The sequence below is a fragment of the Pezoporus wallicus genome, unplaced genomic scaffold (assembly GCF_028554395.1).
Source record: "Pezoporus wallicus isolate ANWC-B61680 ecotype Strahan unplaced genomic scaffold, APGP_CSIRO_Pwel_v1 contig_2721, whole genome shotgun sequence".
Lineage (NCBI taxonomy): Eukaryota > Metazoa > Chordata > Aves > Psittaciformes > Psittacidae > Pezoporus > Pezoporus wallicus.
Window position 1 is genome coordinate 675,163 of NW_026642515.1, and position 19,580 is coordinate 694,742.

Consider the following 19,580-nt stretch of genomic DNA (forward strand, 5'->3'; position numbering starts at 1 on the left):
TTTGTGCATGTGTGCTTGGTAGGGTTTTGGGTGTTTTGTTTTGGGTTGTTGATGTTTTTTTTCTTTTGGCTTGTTTCTTCTAACAGCTGCTTGTGAGAATATCACACAAGCTCATAAATAGATCCAAAAGGATAATCTTAAATTGGAGCAATGATAAATAAACCATATAACAGACTTAGAAAAAAGTTTGAGGAAATACTTCAAGCCAAGCCCAAAAATATCCTAGGATGAAATCCACAGTAAATGCAGAAAATGCTGAAGAACCTCAATGAAAACAGAATTTTTATCACAGAGGGGTTTTAAGCTCTTTACTTCCCTTAGATTTGTTCACTGAGACTGAAGAAGAATGGTCCAAAACAAGTGATCAAAGAAAAATATTTATTAAGTGAATCTGCCTTCCCTGGCATGATGCAGCATCTCCCAATGTGCAGACCAATCCATACTATGACAGGAATACGCAAACTGTATGGCTACCCTGGCTAGTAGCATCCACCTGACCATCTCAGAACATGAAACAAAGAATCAAAAATTTAAGTGAAAAATAAAACTCTTCTCAGTTTTGCTAAGTTAAAATGAGTATTAGTAATCCCACACGTCTTGTAAAGCATAACTTTGATGCCTTTTGTTCATCCCAGTTCTCAATCAATTGCTTTTCTGACAGGGCTGTAGTCCCCTGGTATAGTGTTGCTAGGGGAAGAAGTCACAGGATCACTGCAAATCACCGAAGGTGGTGGGGGTTGAGTTTAAGGAGGACCAAGGTATAAAGGCATATCAGCTACTACAGCCATTTCCAATGCTGTTTGACAAAGTCAATATTTAGTTTGGAGATTACAGTTAGGAAAAGTTACTTTCATAATACAAAGATTTTGCTGAGCTTCTTATTAAGTTAGCAACAGCAATAGTCTCATCCATGTGCTGACTGTGGTCAAATGGGAGGCAGAGGAATTACTTTCATCTATTTGGACAAAGTGAGAAGGCAAGAGAAGAGCCAGGCATCACTTCAGATATGTTCTAGAAGATAACTCTCTCAGTGTGCAGCATCATTTAAACTTACTATTCCTACCGTGTCAATAGAGGAAAAATTGCAATTACACCTGAAATACTGCCTTTGTCATTTTGTCATAGTAGAAATGGCTCAAAGTATCAGAAGGTACTACCACTGATTATTTCATATAAAAAGAGATTAAGGTAGCCTTTGCTAATCTAGATTAAAAAAAAAAAAAAAAAAGGCTATTTGCTAGCTGTCTTACATCCTACTCCACAAGTTTCATTTAAACAGTACTTAAGTGCCTTGCTAAGCAGTCTTAATACAGTGGGTCAGTACATATTTTCCATTTTTCTTCCAGTGTGGTTTACTACAAGGTGACAGATGTATTTCTATGGTATGGAATGTTCAATTAAATAGCCCATCTATTGCCTCTAACAGGGCATTCAAAATTGAGAACACTTAAAACTGTCAAGGGAAAGTAAGTCTATATCACCTCTGGAACTCTCTGCTACAGGGTGTTACCAAGTCTATTATTTCTGAGGTAAAACTGGTCGAGTCAACATTTGTATTAACAACATGAGCATCTGTTGTTGTGCTAGGCTAAAATAAACCTTGTAATAGCCATCAGTCCTTGTGTCTCCGGACACAGGTTGATCCCCATAATATAAAATTGTCAAGATAATTCTCCCCATATCACACTGTATTGCACACTTGTCCAAACCCATGACTATTTCACGTCTCTTGAAGCATCTGGTCTGATCATGTCAGTTAACAGTCATTTTTTGGAAAAAGGCAATTCAGTTACAGAGCAGACCATCCAGCTTGTTTTGTTGCAGAAAATTCTTTTTTGTTCATTTTTTGGAAATGTAACTGCTGATGATTCAATTTTACTATGACTTTTCTTTTTGGCTGTCTAATTAGGCAGCTTCTCCTCAATCAGTCACACCACTAGAATGATGTCAGTAATAAAAGCATTGCTTGGCCTTCCCAGCAAGCAGGCCCTTCTGAGTGTCCTAAAAAAAATAGCCACCATGTAGACTTCAGTTTCTTTCTTCGCAAACACACAAAAATTCTCAATTTCCAAAGAAGAAAATCTATTCACCATCTTCAGTTATGGCAGTCAAGTCTCCACCTTAAAGCGTGACACCTGTACAGTTTTTACGATCTTAGTGGTGGGTTTTCCATCAGTGTTGTTAGTCGATAGCAGAGATATTTCTCCTATTAAGCTGTCTTTAGACCCGTTCTGTCTCTGAAGGAAACAAACCAAAACATGCTGTTGAAAAGGTATAGCAGAATTTAAATACTGTGTTTTGATAATTGCTGCTATGACAGCCTTAGGCTAAGGATATAGCAATTTATATAGGTATACACACACCAGGAATATTAAAGCCTCTGCATTTATTTGATCAAACAGAACTTTTCCTCTCTCTTGCCTCCTCTCTCCCCTGCCAGATGCTGCCCTCTGTGCTATTCCCTGTTCAGGAAATGTCCCAGCTAATTATATGATTATTTAGCAAAGCTCTGCAAGCAAGCACTTACAACGAATTAATGGCCACTGTTGTGAGGGGGTCTGGGGCAGAGAGCAAAAAGAGGTGTTTGTGGACACTGAACATTGTAACATTAATTCCTTCCAGGGCATGAATTTAAGCCACACTGTAATGGATAAGAACGGAAACAGAAAAAGAGTTTGAATTTTGAACTGGACTCTGTCAGACAAGCTACGTATTTCTACAAAGCATGTAAATGCGCTTAGCCTTAAATATATCAACTTCACTGCTGCAGCAAGTCCTCACAGAAACATTAAGGACAGCACAACTTTTTCAGTTTCCACCATATGCAGGAATACAAATACCCTTGAACTTAATTCCTATCAAAGAACAGATAGTGTGTTAGCCAGCCTTAAAGTGAAAAACACCTGTTTATTGGTTCAAAATTGTTCAAGCTTCAGTTATTCTAATTGCTTACAAGAAAAAATATTACATGTTTTGCTGTGCAGTTTCCACACTATATACAATATCAGTATGTGTTTTTGGTATATCTGCATGCCAGATTAACAGACAAGATACCTGTTGTGGGAAGTTAGTTATCTGCAATTCTCCTTTCCAAGTTTTGGGTTTCCTTCTGTGCTTTTTTACAATAGACCACCAAGCACTTTTTGACTATAATTTGCTTCTCATATTTTGAGCTTAATAAAACTGTCAAAGCTGAGAGATATGGTAACATAATGTATAATGAAAGCCAATGATTACATTTAAAAGTCCTACTCTTTTTGTTTTGAGTAATAGAAAAGAAAAAAAAAAAAAAGCAATGCTTCAGGTCCAACCACTGAGACCTCTAAGAAACAGTGAATAAACAATAGTAGGTTGTGATTCCAACTGCATCCCAAGCACACCTGCACACTTCAACAAAATGCAAAACTGTTTCTCCTGCTGTAGAGAACAGGGTACCATATTAAGGGAAGCATCAAACTCAATCTGGCAAAGAGTCTTCCAGTAGCAGAAGCAAGTGGTTCACAAGGGTGTATGCTACAAAACTATGTATATTTGGAAATAAAGGCAAAGTGCAAATATAAGCAAAATGTAAAATTTTGAGTCACACTGCTGCTGCTAAAGCTGCAGCACTAAACATCCCCTTCTCCAGCCAAAAAAAATAAAATTGCAAAGGATGCATGATTACTAACCTGTTGAGTCAACTGGATGCTGGGACCTCTCGCATCTGAAGATCGTGTAATAGGCAGTGGAGGCACCAGATCAGTTTTCACACTGGAACTGGGATATTACAAAATAGATATTGCCATAGTGAAGTAAATACAACTGTGCAGAGGAAGAACAACAAAACCGACCCAGACAACTACACAGATCTGACAGGAATAATCCAAAAGGCTCATCACCTGACTTCAGATATTGAAAGATGTTATCCTGATCCTCAGCAATTGGTGGGCACTTTCAGGGCATTCATAGATCATCCTATCTTTTCTCAAAGGGCCTGTCTCCTTCTGGGCTACAGAGGCAGCCTAACTTCAGGTAAGACATCACTTAAAACTGTGGGTGTGCCACACCTCCTTTCAGGGTGCCATTCAGTTAAAACTAGCCTCCTAACTGGGTGATATCACCAGGGTACTGCTTTTGATATATAACACCTTAACAAAATTGAGAATGGGACTGTCACTTTTCCATTTTTAAGTACCCCCCTTGCAAATCAGTTTTCTAGGGAAGACTGATCCACCTGCTGCTGGAGAAGATTGTACATGTTGTAAATGAAGAGTTCCAATGAAACAAATTACAGAATAAAGAAAGATTATGTCCTAACCCTATTAAGGATTAAGGTATCTGGAAAGCAACTAGTGAATTCTCATCCCTTAGGCAACTTCATGACCTACACTGAACAGCAATATAGGTTTATTTTAGCTTTTTCAGCTTTTCCCCTTTCAAGCTCAAGGATCAAGCAAGCCTCTGTGGCCCAAGAATAGAACAGAAATTGTTTTTTACTTGTTTGCGTCATTTATCCCTGAAGACCTACTATTTAGAGGGTTGCCTGAATCCTATGCCAGCAACCAGCACCTTTATGCCACTTCTAATCCAACCATGATCTTTGAACAATTTTTGGGCCACACTAAACCATTCTATTGCTAATAACCACATTCACATACTTCACTTCAGACAGGACAGATCTTTCACCATCAGAGCACTGGGACCGCCGATACTGGCGGTAGCTTCGAGGGGAATGTGAATGCCTAATGCGGATTGGGTCACCTTGAGTCCTAAGAGAGACACAGAATTCACAATGGTAGTTTAGAAAACTAGATCTTCAGCACAAAAACATTAATTCAACTGCAGACTGAGAGATTCTCCCATTTCTTATTTAAGTATAACAGATAGCTTCTTGCACTGGCTGAATTTAAGAAGCTATTGCTTTTCTTACAGGTCCATACTGGAATCCAGTGCTTTAGGTGCAAATGTCACAAACTGGCATCCCATATTTGAGAATTAAACCATTTAATACAGAATGCATGACTACATACAGCTTTAACATCAGCCTTTTCTATTGGTGCTGTGGAAATACATCATAATGCAAACCAGGATCCCATGCAGCACTTGCACTAGCATATGGCATCCCCAACAGGCAACCAGCACAGTGAAATACATGTTGGCTCTTAAGGAAATAACTATGCTCTGGCAGCTGCCCATGACAAGCAAGGAAATGGGCTGGACAGGTAAAACAGTGCCTCAGATGATCAGAATAAATACTTGAAAGAAAGCAGAAGTTCTGGAAATAAATGGATTTGTTTGTTTTAATTCAGTTCTCTCTGATTCTGTAACTTATACTACAAAGCAATTTGATGGATGGCATAGGGAGACATACAGAACATAGAGACATTTAGCAGCTTTACAAGTGTGTGGGACAGATAGGGAGAGATGAAGATGACTTTTTTCATAGTTTGGGAAGAGAAAATAGTAGGTTTTTAAACTATTAAGTATCCTCACCCAATCCATCCTAGATGACCATTAGTAGGTAGAAGCTTAGAGATATAATGTATAAACCCACTCCCATTTCAGTACGACAGAGTTCATAGCAAAATAAGGAGGAGAGGAAAAAAGAAAAAGGACTTTCATATTCATAAATTAAAATCCTGACATAAACTCACTCTATTTTAGTGTATGGAATTTCTTTCAGTTGCTCTTCAGACAGGCCAGATGGATCCACAAGCTCCTTCCTAGAAAAGATTAGGCAAAGTAAAAAATGTAACAGTAGCTACCAACCGCAAAACCATTTTTATTTTTATTATATTAGGTTGAAAAGATTTACTGAGACAAGCTGTTGTCAGCTCTGAAGCTATCTTGATATCAAAATAGGAAACCTATTAAGAAATGTGCCTAACTTAATTTTGATGGCTTCAACTGTGTGTCACATCCTGTTCTACCTTCCTCTCACCTTCCTGCAAATCTGATCTTTATATGATCAGACATATATATGAACACTGAACATCAAAACTGCTTTGGAATAGCTAACTATCTTCCTAACTGGTAGTCCTATAGCGTATGGGGCCTCATCCTAGGAATGTCAGTACTACAAACAAGCACACGTTGGTAGCCACAGAGGTACAAATTTCTAAAATGCTGTATTCTCCCTTTAATTTATCTTCCTTAAATTTATCTATATACAATGCTATTCGGTGCATGCAGTGATCTGCAGTACTTCTGCACACAGCAGGTCATTAACACCCACATAACTTACCATGGCACATAAATAAATCAGAACATAATGCCTCATAACTAAATCAGAACATAATGCCTCATAGCCATAGTGCAAGGAACATGAACAACTACGTTAGAGGCAAACCAAGCAGTCACTCAGACCCTACAAGGACCATACTTACTGAATATGTTTCCACAGTTCTTCTTTAGCTTGTACATCTGGGCTTCTCCTATAAATGCCAACAAAGATAACAAAGGCAGAACTGTGAAAACTGTCATCTGATGTGTGGCTGTTCAAATAACTTTTAACAGCACAGACCCTGCACAGGAATCATGGAAAATGTAATCCACCAGTGACTTCAATTTTAAGGTCTGTTCTCTCAAAAAATGCATCAAACTCCACAACTTTATTTCAACCAAAAAGTAATTTCTTGAATGACAGGCTCTCAATCACAACTGCTGTTCCATCAGCTTTCAGCAAGTGTATGCATAAAATATAAACAACAGAAGAACTTCCCAAGCCAAATGAGTGCCCAGCTACTGCCACCCCTTATCCAGCTGAGGACCATGTCTTTTGGGATAATACATTTGTAAATGGCCCTCAGAAATGTCCTGTTGCCCCCAGAGCCCTTTGTGGGCAGAAAGAGGGCAGGCCACACCAGGCTGAGACACCAGTAACCCTTGGCCATTCCCAGTGAGCACCAGTAAAGAGAAACCACTGCTTAGCTGCATCACAGTACAGCCTCTCACCTTCTGGTCATTTCCAGTAAGGTTTCTGCTCGCTTCATTTACCTTTGTGATATCCAGGAGAAAAAACCAATTATGAACAAGCTAAACCAGCAACCACACATACTCATGCACACAAATAGTTTAGAGAATATTTCATTCACAAATACCCAAAATTTTAACTTCCCTGATGGAGACATATAGATGCCTGCAGACATAAAGCAAGCCCGAATGGCATGCCTGACATTTTCCACTGAATTACAGAAGACAGTGTATCCAAACTGGACCCCCTTTATTTTTATTTCTGTTACCCTATTTTATTGCAAGGGTGGTGTAAAACCACCACCATTGCTGAAGCTGCACCTAGAATTCACCAAAATCCATGCAGAGTAATTGATGAAATGAGCATTTTACACAGTGGCAGGGACTACATTTGCATGGACAGATCTTTAATAACTCTTTTTATCAGGATTATATAAACTCAGTGTCAACAGCCAGACTGGTCCACACCATCTGAGATGTGAGGTATGCAACTTTTAGACAGATTCAGCATACCTAAATGCTCCCACCGAAGTCACAGTTTCTCAAAGACTAAGTCTTACATCATCAGATCATAGAGCTTTTCTTTCCTTGAACATATTCGAAGATGCTTTTGGAGTGAATATAATCAGAATTTAAACAAAGATCACAGAGGATAGCAGAGTTCTGCATTTTAACATCATGAAATTTGCTTTACCTTGCCCAGAGACAGCTGTATCAGAAATTATCCCAAAATGATATCCCTAACAATTTCACTGTTTTCTTATTTCACTGTTACTACATTTGTCTCATTTCCAAACTTAAGCCTCAGAATATTGTTCAGACACATCTATATTGCAGTACACGTTTTGCAGTTGGTATAAAGGCAGACCATTTAGGGATCGTAACATTTTGGGGTTGGTTTTGTTGTGGTTTTCTTCTTAATTTTACAGGTGCAGAAGTAGTGGGAGATACTGGTGTACTGCTTTATAAATCACAGAATCATAGAATAGTTAGGGCTGGAAAGGACCTTAAGTTCATGAAGTTCCAATCCCACTGCCATGGGCAAGGACACCACACACTAAACTATGTCACCCAAGGCTTTGTCCAACCTGGCCTTGAACACTGCCAGGGATGGAGCATTCACAACTTCCTTGGGCAACCTGTGCCAGCACCTCACCACCCTCACAGTAAAGAATTTCCTTGTATCTAATCTGAACTTCCCCTGTTTGAGTTGAACCCATTACCCTTTGTCCTATCGCTACAGTCCTGGATGAAGAGTCCCGCTCTGACGTCCCCTTCAGATACTGGAAGGCTGCTATAAGATGTCCATGCAGCCTTCTCTTCTCCAGGCTGAACAGCCCCAACTTTCTCAGCCTGTCTTCATACAGGAGGTGCTCCAGTCCCGTTATCGTCCTCGTGGCCCTCCTCTGGACTTGCTCCAACAGCTCCATGTCCTTTTTATGTTGAGGATACCAGAACTGCACACAATGCTCCAGGTGAGGTCTCATGAGAGCAGAGTAGAGGGGGAGGATCACCTCCTTTGACCTGCTGGTCATGCTTCTTTTGATGCAGCCCAGGATACGGCTGGCTTTCTCAGCTGCGAGCGCACACTGAAGCTGGCTGATGTTCATTTTCTCATCAACCAACACCTCCAAGCCTTTCTCTGCAGGGCTGTTTTGAATCTCTTCTCTGCCTAACCTGTAGCTGTACCTGGGATTGCCTGGACACAGGTGTAGGACTTTGCACTTGGCTTGACTGAACTTCATGAGGTTGGCAATGGCCCACCTCACAAGCATGTCAAGGTCTCTCCAGATGGCATTCCCTCCCTCCAGAGAGAAGCAGAAGGATGAGTAATCACCTTACATTTGTAATTCCCTTGTAGGACTAATATGAACTAATCCATAAACTTTCCAGTCTCCAAGGTAGTGATTGCTTTCCAGGCAGCATAAAACAGCTGCCCCAGATGATTCCCTTGATGGACTCTCTCTGTTCCAACGGCTCAGGTACGCATGACAGAAACAGCTACAGCCACAAGTAGCTTGAAGTCTTATTTTTCTCAGCATTCAGAGCTTTTTATGGCTTTGTGTGTATTTATTATAATGCATTTAGTTTCCTCTGATTTTTCAGAGAGTTTTTCTCCTTCTCCCTTCCTGCATTTACTTCTTTCTTACATCCATCCATGCTGATTTTAGCTGCCTGAGGCTGTTGCATGGTATGCAGTGGCATTTAACAGTGTTTTTCACTCCCAGTTTTGAACTAATTTCTCCTTATATTCAACCATCTCCTCACAAAACAGCAGCTGCATACCCCACATTTACCCTGGGGCTGGTAAAATAGGCATCCTCTGTTGAGGCCAAATAATCAGGCAGTGGGGAATGCAAAAAATGCCAGCTTCTCTATGAAGGCTTTGTAATGCTTACAAGCTCTAGTTTGCCTGAAGGAAGCAAAATCTCAAGGTCATTCCCAAATCCAGGATCCACACAAAGCAGGGTGCTGTGCCCGCCACTGACTCAGCTCAGGATGTGGCCTTAAATCTTAGGTATCACCAAATGTCATGTGATGCCTCACCTAAGGTAAGAAATATTAATCTGTGGGTCAATGTGAAAAAGGAGTGGTTAAATAAGAAGTTGTCTTTATTTCTCTATTTTATAGGAACTCTGCCTCCTGCTTTCTACAGCCAACTCCAGACATTTAATTTCATGGTCTTTTTCTCCCTCCTTCTTTCACCCCTGCAATGACACTAATAAGGAAGCCACTGCTGTAAAATATCTGTTTAGCAATATGACATTTCATAGGAAAAATAAAAGAAAAAAAAAAGAAAATGGCTAAACACTATGATTCCTCAAAACAAACCACTTCTATGAACTCCCATCTTAACTGTATATTCTATCTGTTTAAGAAGTGTTACCATACTGGGACTCTCAGCATTTACTGCAGATAACTAACCACAAATTAATATCCAGAAATATGAGAAAGTATCTTACTAAAAGCATTTTCCTTCAAAAGGCCTATTCCTGCTTCCTTTGAAAGCAAAATGAACAAAAGCTTACAAAAGGTAAGGCAAAATGTAGGTATTGCATATGCTGCATAGAAAATTCATGTTTGTATAGGTCTTAACAGCCCACAACAAAACAATCCTTCTATTAAACCTTAAAGCTAGATCACAACCCCTCTTTCACTTTTGTTTTCATCTTTTTACTGTAAATTGTTTTAGAATTCACAGTTTTGACATATTATGTATACTTAGATTGTCCTGTTGCAGCATCTGGATCAATAGCTCCTGGACAATTTGTACTCTCATTAGACTCTCTACTGCACAAGCAACCTTGTGGGAATTTCCAGTAAGTGATGAGTCTTCAGGGATTTTTTGTTTGTTTGTCTGTTTTTATTACATTTGCACATGCTCAAACAACTCTACATATAAATAAGGCCTACTTTACTTTTCGTGTCTGCATCTGCACCCTTATTAATATTTCAGCTTGAGTCACAAATGCTAGATTTAAATAGCCATGGAATTTTAATAGTCATATCATCTTAACTAAAAAAAAAAAAAAAAGCCCTTTGGCTACACAGATGTTTTACATGAATTCTTGAAAATAAACCCTGTAGAACTAGAAATGGGAGCTCTCTCAATGTGCTGATTCTTTTAGGAGAAAGGAAGGTTAAATTCTGGTCAAATGTTTTTATTCCTGAGACCAATGAAACACCACCTCCCCACCACCACTGATTAATATTACACAGATTCAAACAAACAAAATGTACTGTACCAGGTACAAGCAACAAATAGGCATTACTTCACGCTTGCAAACGGAACCTCTAGTTAACCTGACTGCACTAAGGAACTTAATGTGAAAGACTTACCTGTATTAAAACAAAGGTTTTATATCAATCATTAAATGTGCAAATTGAAATGACCAAATGATCAGATTTAAAAACAAAAGCAACCATACCCTACACCCTAGGGAATCACATTTCCCTTCCCTCCAACCTGCATCCAGTCATGCAAGCAAACAGCTAAGCCAAACTAAATTAAATTAAATAAATTAAATTAAATATAACCTACTGAAGGCTAACAGTTAAATGCCTTTTACTAAAGTTTTTTGAAGCACTTTGAAAGGAATTCTCATTTTGCTTTTTTTTAGTTCCTGCTTGCACTTATTAAGGATATGTGCCACACTTGGGAGGTTTAGGCTTATTTCATTGTTTTGATTTTACTTTTAAACTGAAGAGAAACAAAAAGAAGGAATATATTCATCACTAACATAATAGGGAAAAGAAATGAGAAGCCATTCAAATCTTGAGGATTTCACTTCTTTCCTTCTTCTAGGGTCTTTCTTTCTTAATTAAGATACTACACATTTATGTTTTTCCTAATAGTAGCTTGAATAAAAAATTACTCTGAGTATCACGATGCTGGAAAATAAAAGCCATTTCATAAATCAACTTGCCGTAAGAGGGAGTCCATGCTGCCTAAGTAATGAAATTTACTTGGTTTATGGGTATAAATTTATTATTGAGTAAATTTTCTAGCTTATAGCACTTTCTGTATACAGTAAAAAAATGTAATTTTAACTTAATCAGCTATATTTTTGTGGATTCCCTACAAGTGAGCTGTAATATTCCTGATTTTTAGTAATATGTCATTGTACAATTACAACTAATAACATTTGACTTTTGTGCAGCTAAAGGTGAAGTGTACAAAGCTAGTTAAAGAAAAAATTCCAACATTTGGAATTTTAATGGCAAATTCTGTTTCTCATAAAAGAATGAAAACTGTACACTATGAAACTGGAGACAGAAATTAGTTCTAGCAACTCAGGCAACTAAAACCAGAACTCCGGTAGATTTTAATACTGGAAACTTCAGTACTATTACAGTTTCAATCTGTGTGAATGAAATAATCATTTAAGGCACTATACAGTTTATCTCTGTAAATCTCAACATGAAAAGTAAATTTAAGAAAAGTTATTAATGGGAAGTACCTATGCTAAGTGCATTACACTGGTCACACATTGCTCTATCAGCACCAGGGCTGTCAGCCAGACAGCAATGATGGAGGGAGCTTCAAAGGCTCCCTTTTGCCATCTCTCCCAGTGCCTCATAGCTTCTTTCCTGGCAGTCTTCAACACCACCTACCCTGCCCTTCTCTGCCTGCCAGGCACACCAATGCTGGCACTGCTCTGGATGGTTGCTTGGACGGCAGATTAGGCTGGACACAAACATGATAAAGAACAGTATACCCCAGAAACATTCTATTAGAAGAAAAACACAAATTAAAAGAAACCATAATTTTCATTAGTTTGAGAAAAATTATTTTAGAAGCTGACAATTTCACCGTGTCAAAAGCACTGTCAACAAGAATAGCAGTGCCTGGAAGCATGGCTCCATCACAGAAATCCTGACATCAGAATTCAATACATCACTGTCTGCTGCCTGTCAATGGTAATTTGACATGAAAACACCAGAAGCTGGTCTCATCTGGAAGAATACTGCAGATATTATATGAGTAAACAAAGTGTGTGTGCATTTCACAAAAATGCCTGCACCTATCACACAAAATGTCAGTGTTTTCACAGACTTGCTGCCCAGAAGAGGGGAATCGTCCTCATTACTGGATACAGTCCAGGACTCCACCAAAGGTGACAGAGAGAGTTCCTGACCAGCTCTATGACAAAGCTCTTCTTGCATTATCTCTTCTTGCCCTGAAATTCATATCACTAAACAAAAAGAGAGTGATCACAAAGACATATCTGATAATGTGAGAATACGCTAAGTGAAAGCCTCTATTCCTCAGCGGCCTCTATTCCTCACCACCATACTGGAGATACTTCTCCTGCTTTTTAACATGTCACAGCAGCCTTAGTTTTCATGTCAAAGAGGACAAGGGTTACATACGAACGAGATCTGTGTCTGGATCGCCGGTAGGTTGGGTCTGCCTGGTTTTTCTCCTTTTGTTGCTGTAACACAGCTTCCCACTGCGGAGCTGAGTCAACCATGTCATTCTCTTGCCGTAATCTAGAAAAAAAAAGATTCCAGGAGTTTAGTCTGAGGTTTCTGAGAAGCAATGAGGATTTTTCTCCCCAGCTCCTGCAATGCAATACTTTAACTTCATCTTGCTAAATTTTTAATTGGTGTTCCGAAACTAAATTAAAATGTAAGAACTTCTACCAAAGAAAACTCACTGATTTATTTATAAACAGCACAGACCAAAAATGAAATTACCCAGGCCTTTAAGGACAGGATCACAACCTGTATTGTCTTCCCAGCCCAAGCCAAACATCTAGAATTTTTTTCCCAATTACGCATTCCAGCCCACCTCATCTACAGCAAGTGTAAGCCCCACATCACAATACAAACCTCTTCTGATACTGCTTTTCAAAATATTTTGTTGCAGCATGTACCTTCCTAGGATCCAGAGAAAGTTCCCCAGGGATGCCCTTGGCAAGTTCCTGCTCAGAGAAAGCATTCCCTTCACCCTGATTTGCATCAAAGCCCAGAATGCACACGTATCTCTCTGCCTGCCCCAGACATACACAATCCTTCTGCCTCCCCTTCTGCACTGTGCCCCTATGGCTTTGGCCCCTGGCTTTGCTTGTGTGCTTCTAAACTATATGATATTACTTTTATTGCTTTTTTTTTTATTATTTTTTTCTTTAATCCATGAATCCACTATTGGAATGCAGTACAGATTAAACTAAATGTCAAAATCCCATAAACACAGCATGTTTGTTAGCAGGCTGAAGTAACTCTACAGTGACACAACCAGTCAGGCCAACTGATACACCAACATTTGGCCATTCAAAGCTACACAGATGATCCACAGTTTTGAGGCTACAGATATGAGTGGTGTGATGAAGTGTTAAGTTGGAACAAATGGATATGCTTGATCACAGCAGTGAATTTAAAAGTCAGCAGGGATTTAGAAACAACCCTGGAAAATATCACTCCACATGTGGGTTTTCTGATAGGATGGTATGACTGGTATCCTGAAGAAGCCAGAGTAGCTTAATAAAAACGGGAAGACTGACAGGTAAAATAAACAAAGAATTACATTTGAGACATGACTGATACAAAATGTAAAGCATGATGTTGTTGCTCTTCACTATGGATACACCTTTCTCCTTGAGTTTTGAACTATACCAGGCTAATCTGGCTACACGTACTGCTGCTTTGCACTGCTGCTTTTCATTTAATAAGATCTTCTCTCACAAACAGAATGAATTTTGAACTGCATCCACAGCTACTGTAAATGGCCACAACTCTTACAAATGGCACTAAGCAACTGGAGCAACATGAGGTTTTGATTTCTAAGCAAGTCTTTTTAAACCCGCAATCTGGTGACAGGGATTAACATAAACTTCCATCTAAGAATTCAGTAGAAGACTTCACACAGCAACAAGCAGTCAGTTGTGATTTTCATCCCAAATAATCCAATTTGTGGAGACAGCAAGCATCCCACATGGAATAAACACATCCAGCTGCCTTTCACATACAGCTGTCACTTGCACACAAAGAAGATGTGCAGGTGGTGGGTCTGCCTGCTTGCCATAACCTTGCCCCATCTCTCCCAAACAACAGTTCAAGCAGACAGCTGTGCTCTCAATTCAGATTCTTGCCATAAAATAACCAAGAGCTACTCATTCTTCTGAGGAAACCCAGACAATGTGGCAGAGCACAAGGTCTATACTCTGGCACAGAGCACATGAAACCCTGCACCTCTGGGTTTGAAGACACACTTCCAAGCTCACCACAAATGACCTTTCCTTAGGAGAGCAAACACATCATGGCTGCTCCAGTCCATCCTAGTCAATTAGCATCCACGGCTGCATGGCAAGCACAATCCTTAGCAACACATTCATTTACCCACAAGTACTTCATGTTCCTACTCTGCCTCCTTTCTTCTACTTGTAGAACATTGTAACATTCAACAGTATTTATCACTGTCATTGTAACATTCAACAGTATTTATCATTGTCATTTATTTCTTTAGTTTAAGCAAAATACCAGAAATCTAAATACATAAAGTAGCATGACACCTATTAAAACAAGTAGTGTCATCACACTCAAAGTACTATTGTACCACAACAGAACTCTACTAGATGGATACATAAAAAAAAAATGCAATCATTTTGCAGCTGAAAAGAAAGGTATTGTGCTCACATTTAACAATATAAGGATGACTAAGGTAACACAATATCTGCATAAAACACAATATTTAGATGCAACGATCAAATCATAACAATAATGGAGCAAAATCTTTAGTTCTTTGGCAACTGAGAGGACAAAAAAAAAAAAAGGAAAGAATTTGTATTTGATGTCCATCACAACTTTTCCTTTTATTCTTTTCACTTTTTTCTCCCACAAAGGAACAAGCTGATTTATGCCTTATAGAAAAATCCCATTCCTGTTACTGGCATGTGAAATAAAGCCAGCTGACATTAATAGGTATCAAAATGACAAATCAGCATTATTTGCAGGAAGACTTCATGGTAAAATGTTAAGTCATAAGACTACCATCACTCATCAGTTGACTTAGAGATATTTTTTCCCCACTTCAGCTGATATGATAGCAAGCTACGTCTAGGCAATGATAAATCCTCTTAAGACTTGATTCTTGAAACCTCATTCAAAGTATTTGAGTGTAAAGTTATAATTTAGGTACAAAGTACAACAATGAAGGGCTTGTTAGGGATGTGAAGAGCAAAGGAAGTCTTGGCCAGAATTCAGATGCTGGAATTCAGGCCCCTGAGAGGTGAGAGGAGGGCAAAAAAACAGTTACAACCTGGACTTCAGGAGAACAGGCTGTGGCCTCTTCAAAGATCTGTTTGGAAAAGTGCAGTGGGATCAAGCCCTAGAGTGAAAAGGAGCCCAAGAAGTCTGGTTAATATTCAAAGATCACCTCCTCCAAGCTCAAGAGAAGTCCATTCCATAAGTAGAAGTCAGGCAAAAATGCCAGGAGGCCTGCATAGGTGAACAAGTTGCTCCTGGCAGAACTCAAACACAAAAACGAAGCACACAGAATGTGGAAGCAAGACAGGTAATGTGCGCTGAATATAGAAACATTATCCGAGCATGCAGGGATGAGGTTAGGAATGCTAAAGCCCAAATGAATTTGAATCTGGCCAGGGATGTCAAAAGCAACAAATAGGGCTTCAATAAACAGACAAGATGACAAAAGGAAGGACAGGGCCCACTAGCAAGACCAGCCTTCAGTAATCTCAGGTCCCAGAGACCATCAGGAAGGTCTCGAGAAAGGAGGACATAACCTTGGTGGAAGAGGATCAGGTCAAGGAAGACTTAAGCAAACTGGGCATACGTAAATTAGTGGGCCCATGCATGCAGAGATAGCTGGCTGATGTCATTGCAAGGCCTCTCTCAATGATCTCTAAATGATCATGGTGATTGACAGAGGTGCTCAAAGACCAGTCGAAAGCAAAAGTCACTCTTGTCTTCATAGACAGCAAGAAGGAGCAGCTGGGGAAAAATTTCTCCAGAAATCCTGGAAACCCCTTCCAGGAACACGAAGGCTAAGAAAATAACCAGGAATAGTAAGCATGGATTTACCAACTTGAAAAACTTCTATGACAAAATGACTGGGTTGGTAGATGAGGGGAGATCAGCGGATATTGTCTACCATGACTTCAGGAAGGCTTCTGATCTATCCCTCCACAAAATCTTCAGAGAGAAGCTGCTGAAGTAAGGTCTAGATGAACAGTGAGGTGCACTGAAAACTGGCTGAACAGGTAGATTCAGAGGCGATCTGTAGCATGTAGTCTGGCTGGAGCCAGTAACTAGGGGTGTACCCCACTGAGTCCAGTCCTGACAAACATCTTAATTAACGATCTGGATGATGGGCAGAGTGCACCCTCAGCAAGTCTGTAGATGACGCCAAACTGGGGTGATACACCAGAGGGTTGTGCGGTCATCCAGAGGGACCTGGACAGGCTGGAGAAAGAGGCTCAAAGGAATCTCATGCACTTCAACAAGGGGAGAGTAAAGTACTGCAGCTCAGAGGGAGGAACAGCCCCAGGCTCCAGGACATGCTGGGGGCTGACCAGCTGGGAAGCAGCTTGGCAGAAAGAGACCTGGGCATCCCGGGAGATACTAAGTTGAACATGGGCCAGCAATGTGCCCTTGCTGCAAAGAAGGCGTTTGGTATCCTGAGAAGCCTTAGGCAAATTATTGCCAGTAGATCAAGGCAGATGATCTTTCTGTTCCTACACAGAGCTGGTGAGGCGACATCTGTAGTGCTGGGTCTGGTGCTGTTTTCTCGGAACAAGACAGACATGGACACTATGGACAGAGTCCAGCAAAGGGCCACTAAAGGACTGGAGCATCTCTTCTAGGAGGAAAGGTCAAGAGAGCTGGGACTGTTCAGCCTGGGGAAGAGAAGGATCAGGCAAGATCCTGCAGGGAGGGAGCAAAGAGGATGAAGCCAGGCATTTTTCAGTGGTGCCCAGAGACAGGACAAGAGGCAATGGGCACACACTGAAAAACAGGAGGTTTCCTCTGAACATCATGAAACACTTTTTCACTCTGTGGGTTACCAAGCAGTGGCACAGATTGCTCAGAGAGGCAGTGAAGTCTCCCTCCTTGTAGACAATTCAACAACCATCTGGGAATGGTCCTGGGCAACTGGCTCTAGGTGACCCTGCTTCAGTAAGGGGTTGGATCAGATGACATCCAGACAACTCTGCCAATCTCAACCATTCAATCATTCTGTGATTCTAAATCAGATGGATCTTTAAAGTGTAGTCAAGCAGAAGTGCTGCAGCACACAGTCTACCAGTTTAATATACTTTTATCCACACAATAAATTTTGACCAAAGCTTTTAAGAAAGCAGATACATTTCTTCTATGATTGAAATATGCACATCATAGATTCTTCTTAAATTTCATGTGAACATCTGCTTAGGATAAAACATTCATACGAAGTAAAGTGTTTCTCCCTAACCTTTTCCCAGTGTCGTACTTTCAGAAGTTCTCACCTGCCTTTCTATTTCTCTCTGGTAATTGTTTGTTTGGGTTTTGGTTTGTTTTTTTTTGATAAATACTGGTCTTTGCTTACGTGGACAATACATTCTACTCTTCTATAATCAGAAGCAGATTCTTTTCAGTAATGTGGGTATTCAGTCATTTTATTCCAGTAAAACAGTACAACTCCGTGTTTGCTTGTGCCAGAGATCTGATTATCATACTGGGAAATAAATTAGTATTAATCTATGCAACAGGCAAAACTCGAGTAACAGCAGTCATTATATAGTCCCATTTAACCCTGTTAGACCTGGCTCACCTCTGAAAACAGAAATTCAATGTGTGTGCCCTTTCAGCTTATTATATTCCTCTTTAGCAGCTAAGAAAATGCAGAAATGCATTATGACTGGTAGGTTTCCTGCACCTGGTAACAAGCAACAAGTTTCAGACTTCCAGATCATTTAGTACTTGTTTAACAATCATAATGACTTTCTAGCTGGCCAACTAACCACTGTAACATCAGTATTTTTTATGTATCCTACATTTCTGAAAATGTATAAAACATAAAAACAATCCACACAAATTTATTTTTCTTCTTTTTAATTTTAAACACTTTTCCATGAGGTGAGGAAGGGCTGGTAGAGGCACTTCTTCAGAAAATTATAAGCAGTATTTAATCTTTCTTACAACTCAATGTTTATATTGGAAGAAACCCTTAAAGACATTCTTGTGGTCAGTCTCTAATTTTCTTCGCTTGCTTGTGGGGCAAACTGAACAAGAAATTTCAGTGAAATTTCAATGAAATAACCTGGCAATAGTGTTCTAAGAGAAAGGAATGCAAGATACTATTTACACACTCATAACTGAAACTATACTCACCATTTCTTTCAACTTCAGAGATCACCTAGAAAACAGATCTTCCTTGAACACTAGGTTATTGTTGACCGATTACCTCACAAGATTGTGCTCTAATTTAAGTACACTTCAAAGAAATCTCATGGCTCAGATATACTTTATACCATCTTATTTGAATGTCACTATGATTTTTTTTAGCATCTCTAACCACTGCACACCAGGCTTAAAATACTATTATACTGAGTACTTCTGCAGCAGTAACTAGCAAATAATTATTTATAAGAGTTTTCAACTATCTGAAAATCACATATCACTCATGGTACTGCATGTGAGGCAAAGAGAAACTACGGCAGCTTTTGAAAACAGCTTCTTAGAAAAATTGCCTTAAACAATTCATCTTTTGTCCAGTGACATTTATCTTCTGCTCTGTTTATGTGATATGAAGAAACTTTATGTCCTTTTTAAAAATACATTTTCATAAATAATTCTCCAATGCAACAGAAATTTTTCCAGTGTAAAGGAATTTTTATCATACGATAAATCAGGTTTTGTAGATAATTTTTATGATGTAACAGTTATGATAACTTTCTCATATCAGCAGTAAGAAAAATAGAATCTAAATAAAATAGAATCTAAACCACAAAACTTGCTTGCATCACTTAATATTCACTCTTACTATTCTATAAAAAGTTGATGGTGTATGCATTTTGGGTTTAGGCCCACACTTTACATTATGGAAAATAAAAATATTTATACCATTAAAAGCTTGTATTTAAAATTAACACATAGTTTCAGAGCCATTAAAATACTTTTACTATTCT

The 19,580-nt window shown here is 39.3% G+C and overlaps 1 protein-coding gene across 5 annotated transcripts in view; it reads right to left on the reverse strand.

The window, feature by feature from the left end:
- Positions 1-358: 358 nt before the first annotated feature.
- Positions 359-19,580, reverse strand: part of EPB41L4A (erythrocyte membrane protein band 4.1 like 4A) — a 121,945-nt gene continuing 102,723 nt past the window's right edge. For all 5 annotated transcript variants that reach the window (XM_057430856.1, XM_057430854.1, XM_057430853.1 and 2 more), the window contains 6 exons: positions 12,826-12,945; positions 6,366-6,413; positions 5,634-5,702; positions 4,638-4,748; positions 3,669-3,750; positions 359-2,237 (listed from right to left, as the gene is read on the reverse strand). In XM_057430856.1, coding sequence (XP_057286839.1) covers positions 2,109-2,237; positions 3,669-3,750; positions 4,638-4,748; positions 5,634-5,702; positions 6,366-6,413; positions 12,826-12,945 — 559 coding nt within the window. In that variant the 3' untranslated portion in view covers positions 359-2,108. The remainder of the gene's footprint in view (positions 2,238-3,668; positions 3,751-4,637; positions 4,749-5,633; positions 5,703-6,365; positions 6,414-12,825; positions 12,946-19,580) is intronic.